The sequence below is a fragment of the Camelina sativa genome, unplaced genomic scaffold (genome assembly GCF_000633955.1).
Source record: "Camelina sativa cultivar DH55 unplaced genomic scaffold, Cs unpScaffold00668, whole genome shotgun sequence".
Classification (NCBI taxonomy): Eukaryota; Viridiplantae; Streptophyta; class Magnoliopsida; order Brassicales; family Brassicaceae; genus Camelina; species Camelina sativa.
In genome coordinates this window covers 17339-22661 of record NW_010921805.1, presented here as the reverse complement: position 1 = coordinate 22661, position 5323 = coordinate 17339, and the positions used below count along the sequence as shown (strand labels likewise).

Below are 5323 nucleotides of genomic sequence, written 5' to 3'. Positions count from 1 at the left end.
GCCAAATCAATTCTTTTAAACCTTTCCGCGAACCAGGGTGTCACTGTCTTTGAGCTTCTATGGATCTATTAACAACAATTTATGTTTTTCTAATCTATCTATCTATGTTTGTTGTAAGCTTGTGTTTAATTAGCCTATTTTATCTATCCATTAGGTTGATGAGCTTCTAATTGTTATCTCCCTTTGAGATTGAATGAATAATGGTACCAATTATGTTTGCAAAAAAAAAAAAGGGTTTATGACCAACCGTTGAAAAATTAGAAGAAAATTAATTTGACGTACATAATTAAAGAAACAATAGAAAATTATAAGCACAGTAATATATGAATCCCAAATAATTCAAAGATAAAATATAAATTAAATAAAACAATATAAAAATACTACAATAAATTTTAAAATATAGTATTTGGAAAAGAAAATGTATATATATATATTTTTTTTCTGGGTCAACATATTAATCTCCTTATTCTCAACTGAAAAAGTAAAAAGTATGAGAAAATTTTGGCTTAAAAATAAGAAAGTAGTGTTTCCATTAAAAAAAATTCCCAATTAAACAAAGTTGAAAGCAGTATTTTTGAATGAATTATTTAAATATGAAACGATCTATGTTTATATAGAAGTGAGTATTTACAAAATTTAAAATTAATAATTAACTGTATATTTTCCTTAATCCCTTTTTCTATTTTTTTGTAGAATTAATAACTAAAAATTAAAAATAAATAAATAATATTATAATTTCAAATTTAATGAAATATATATATATATAATCTCCTTATAATTATTTTTAAAAACTTTGTATTTATAATAAATTATGTAATTTTTGATAATTATCTTTTTAAATTATTAATATTTTTTGAAACAAAATATTTTATTTTTGTTGTAATCAAATTCTCCCTTTTAAATATTAACTTTTACTCTTGTCAAAATCTAAGATTGATAACTTGACACATGTCAAAATCTTGTTAATGGCTAACTTCCAAAACCCAACTTTATATAATAAGATTGTATAAGTTTATAATAGTAATAAATAATATATTTCTATAAATAAAAAATTTATAAATTATTATTATATTAGAATTCGTTATTTTTAACTAGTTTTTATATAAAAAAATTAGTAGTTATAACTTTATTAAATATTTTTATTATAGTTTTTACTTTGACGATTATGTCATTTTATTTAGACTACTCCCTCCGGTTTTTTTTACTTGTTGTACTAGAGCTTTGCACACTAATTAAGAAAATAGATCAATGTTCTATTATACCCCTTATTTAATACATTTTCTAATTTTTTCATTGGTCAAAGCATTAAAATAGTTGGGATAAAATTGGTATTTTTCCAAAACATATGCATTGGAAACTTAAAACGATAAGTATTGGAAAACAAAATTTTTACTCTAGAATGACAACTAAAAAAAACCAGAGGGAGTATATTTTTCATCCGGATCTTAAACTAAGTAACTCAAATGACAAATTGAATTGAAACAAACAATTTTGGATCTAAAAATACAGTTGGGACATCACTACATTTATGGCGGCATTCAATTGCCACGCATTTTTCCAAAATATCCCCTTAATATAAAAATCAATTTAACACATTCTTCACAATCTTGAATCTTCTGTGAGTTATATTAGTCTTCTTCTTTTCATGTTTAACTCTGTTAGACTGTTACCATCCTTTTCGTTCTCTTCTCAAACGCACCTTCAACTAATCCCGCTTTTAAAAATAAATTACCTACTTACCTAACCATAAAAAATGGGAAACGAAGCAGCACTGAGATCATCTATGGTAGGTCTTGCGTTGGTGATGGTGGTCGTATGGTTATGGACACAGTCTTTAAAGAAGACTGTTGTTACTTACGCCGTCGGTATTTCTCTTATCGGTGGCATACTTTTGCCTGATTGGGACTTCTTTGATCGGAGTTTCTCACGGTGGGGATACCCTGTCACCGCCGAGGAAAGAGCCGCCGCTCTCTCCCGCAAATCTCATCCTTCAAGGTTACTATCTTATTCCAATATCAGATTAGTTGTTTCATACGTATATGTCACTTTTTCAATTGTTAGATCTAAATTCTGGTTTAGATTATATAAACCCCAATGTATAAATATACGGTATAATGTTAGCTAGGTTACATTTGTAATGTATGCATATTGTAAAGCTACGGATATTTTTATATTGTTTTTTTTTTCAACTATTGGGCCACAGGCCGGTCCATTAGCTTAATCTATAGGAAGCGGAACTCCCGGATATGATGGTGCTTTTTACATTAAGGACTTACCTTTGGCCACTGCACTAATGGTTGATTATATATTGTTTATGAAAATTATATATTGATTTATATTATTAGATCGGTTTAAATTAGTGCCTAATGGTTGAATCTTTTTTTTGGATCTAATAATGGATAAATCTTTGAAACATATAACAACAACGTACCATGTTCGGAACAGTCTGTAATACGTGTGTATAGCAACGAATTAGATTTACAAGTTATGCACGTTTCTGTGATGATTGAATTATATTTACTTTTTATGTAAAAAACTATATATGCAGGTTTAGAGTGTACCCTATGAGGATGGTTTTATACGGCACGGTCTATGGATATGCAATGTATAGGTGGTGGATGTTCGTATCAAATTATTGAAGTCATATTGTGTAACTCGTCCAGCTTTACGTATGGTTTATAATGTTAATTAGCATATGTTGTTAGCCTTGTTACAATTTCCTTTCATAGAATTTATTTTAACTGCGAAGAACATGAAAGACCCACTCTAAGATTTACATATTATATTTACAACGGATTTGGTCTGCAAAATCAATGACCCACATGCCTATTCAAGACATGCCTATCCAATCGAACCATACTGGTCTCCTTAGATTGATGATTACAAATTCACAATCATTTACCACGTAGAGGCTTTTTCCATTCAGAACAAAAAAGAATTTTTTTTTTTCTTGGACAAAAAAATAAACAGTTTTACGTAATTTATAAATTTTGTTTCTTATTTTTTTTACCCTATAGTGGAAGAAAAATAAACATGGTTACAATACTTTCAAGTGAGTTGATCACTGTGACCCGCATCACTTTGGTAAAATACACTATTGGGGTTAGAGTTAGAGAGATGAGCTACATGAATTGGCATATGGCTATCTTCGTTTGATATCCCAAAACCCAAAACAAAACTCCTAGAGACTCTATAAATGAACATTCTACCACCAAATTCTATCCCACATCAAAGATCTTTAGGTTAAAAGTGGAGAACAAAATGACAACTTTCAAGACTTCTCAAACTCCCTGATAACTTATGTTTTGCCCTCTGAAGTCGATATATTAGAAAGTAAATGTCTCTAGGTTTTTTTCGCGAGGAGTAACAGGGGGAGGAGGAGGAACACCAAAAACCCAATCTAGAACGTTCAAGTATTTTGATCGAAATACCTCTCTTTCTTGCGCGTAACAATGCATTATGATGGCTGTCGAAACGCTGAACACAACCACATCTGCTCTTCTTAGACTCTTGGGCGGTCGTATATATCCAGCATCTGTCATGCAAGTGAAGAAGCTCTCTATTGCCCTTGCTAAGCAGTAGAGTGATATCTCTATTCTTCTGCTTTTCTTCTCAATAGCTAAGGCCAGACCTGTTGGGAACTGTAGGAAAAAACCTCAGTTTAGGGAAAATATTAGTTCCACATACACATGTATGTGATGTGGATGGATTTGGTTTGTTACCGTTGCTATGGCCACTAGCGGTATGTTACATGTCTCAAAAGTTCGGAAAAGTAGACAAGTCCAAGCCCTAGTTTAAATCATTACAGAGATGGTATAAGTTTCAACTTAAGTAATAACAAACAAACAAAAAAAATTGTTAAATCTTACTATGTTTTTTTAAATAGGGTATGAAATTAAGAGCTTTTCAATAAATGATTCTAACCAGGCAGAAGAGCAGTAAGTCGAGAGAAACAAACTTGATCTTGCCGTGCCCAGAAGACCTTTGCCAAGTATCGAGTATTGCCTGTGAGATTGGATATGAAAGATATCATGAGGTGATGAGTAAATGAGAACGTATAGAAACTAAATACCATTTTCAATGAGTAGTATAGAAAATTATAAGATTCTGCAGGACACGAATCTAGTACTTTTTTAGCAGGTCTTGACGATGGACTATTAGCGCTGGAATCAAGTAGACAGGGACATAGACAGGTAGCGCCCTCTTGTAAGCTTGAAGGAAAAATGTAATACCATGCTTAACACATGACTCATTTCCATGTATTATCTACATGGAAACAACATGAGACAATTAACACAAAGGAGGCAAGTAATGCTTGCTACTGATGATACTATAGTAGAACATAAGATACGATATAAACGCATACCGAACATGGGACTTTCATGTTAGGATCCAGTTTGATATCAACTCCAACAGACTTGTAATATTTCTCAATTGCCCTTAAATTGGTGAATGGTTGAGCGCTGGCGATATCTTTTACACCTTGTAAGATAGAAAGATCCTTCCCACCATGTTTATTAAGAAAAGACTTGTACGATGAAGGAAGGTTTTCTTGTTTCAAAATGTAAGCAGACCTGAAAAAAAAAACACACACACACAAATTGCTAATCTAAGAATAAATGATCTAATATGCATAATCAGAAACAACTAATAACCAAGAACCTAGTAAAAAGAAAACTGAGCCAGATGTTGGAATAAGTTAATATCTATGTAGAGAGAAAGGAGAACATACAAAATCTGTGAGGAAGAGAGACACATGAGAAACAAGTCCCCATGTTTCCAAGTAAGCGGCTTGCATATCTTCCCGAACCGTTTACTTTTAATGCCACAACGCGACGCAAGGACCGCAGCACGCATCAATATATAAACAGCCAAACTCGTATGTTGAGTATTTGGCCCTGTGAGAAGCATAGATGGTCCAGCCACCAATCCAGCAAACAGGGCCCTCCACTTTGCAGTTCTGGATTCAGATAAATTACTTCACTGTGATCAAATCTGAAGCAATCGATATGATTCTATATTTCACTATTTTGGTTCATTCTAAAAATCAGAAGAAAAACAAAACAAAACAAAAATCCAAAAGAATAGTGTAGGGACATGCCTCTTGTCTCCTACTAAAGCAGCAATAGCTTCATCAACTGTAACAAAAGTCCCAGCAAAAGTTCCCAAAAACAATCCGTATCTCAACGTCTCCTTAATCCCCAGAGCAATCGCTTCACTATTCGAAAACTCCCCGATTTTCCTAAACCGGATTACCATCAGATCAGATTGAGCTATTAAACCGGAATATTAAATATATATATATATATATATATATATATAT

At 31.9% G+C, this 5323-nt stretch overlaps 3 protein-coding genes across 4 annotated transcripts in view; 1 reads left to right on the top strand and 2 right to left on the bottom strand.

Moving 5' to 3' along the window:
* The first annotated feature begins 1570 nt into the window (after positions 1-1570).
* LOC104773838 (signal peptidase complex-like protein DTM1) lies at positions 1571-2783 on the top strand. The gene is made up of 2 exons (XM_010498506.2): positions 1571-1995; positions 2549-2783. The coding sequence occupies exons 1-2, from the start codon at positions 1754-1756 to the stop codon at positions 2637-2639; spliced, it is 333 nt and encodes a 110-aa protein (XP_010496808.1). The 5' UTR covers positions 1571-1753; the 3' UTR covers positions 2640-2783.
* A 348-nt stretch (positions 2784-3131) lies between these two features.
* Positions 3132-5238, bottom strand: LOC104773840. 2 transcript variants are annotated; one of them, XM_010498509.2, is made up of 7 exons: positions 5102-5238; positions 4733-4960; positions 4367-4574; positions 4130-4266; positions 3925-4005; positions 3723-3789; positions 3132-3641 (listed from the first exon to the last, which is right to left on the bottom strand). In XM_010498509.2, exons 2-7 carry the CDS (start codon positions 4909-4911, stop codon positions 3327-3329), a joined length of 987 nt encoding a protein of 328 aa, XP_010496811.2. In that variant the 5' UTR covers positions 4912-4960; positions 5102-5238; the 3' UTR covers positions 3132-3326. The 2 variants fall into 2 exon arrangements, with proteins under 2 accessions (XP_010496811.2, XP_019098305.1); XM_019242760.1 differs by having other exon boundaries at positions 4733-4995; positions 5102-5186.
* LOC104773839 overlaps positions 5026-5323 on the bottom strand; it is an 8689-nt gene continuing 8391 nt past the window's right edge. Inside the window, exon 5 of the mRNA XM_019242759.1 lies at positions 5026-5040. Coding sequence (XP_019098304.1) covers positions 5026-5040 — 15 coding nt within the window. The remainder of the gene's footprint in view (positions 5041-5323) is intronic.

Excerpts from the sequence above, each read along its gene's own strand:
- LOC104773840 (XM_010498509.2), bottom strand. The coding sequence starts at position 4,911 with ATGCTTCTCACAGGGCCAAATACTCAACATACGAGTTTGGCTGTTTAT. Across the intron at positions 4,006-4,129 it reads CGTCAAGACCTGCTAAAAAA|GCAATACTCGATACTTGGCA; the intron begins GTACTAGATTCG and ends CCAATCTCACAG. Across the intron at positions 3,790-3,924 it reads ACTTACTGCTCTTCTGCCTG|GGCTTGGACTTGTCTACTTT; the intron begins GTTAGAATCATT and ends GATTTAAACTAG.
- LOC104773838 (XM_010498506.2), top strand. The coding sequence starts at position 1,754 with ATGGGAAACGAAGCAGCACTGAGATCATCTATGGTAGGTCTTGCGTTG. Across the intron at positions 1,996-2,548 it reads CGCAAATCTCATCCTTCAAG|GTTTAGAGTGTACCCTATGA; the intron begins GTTACTATCTTA and ends CTATATATGCAG.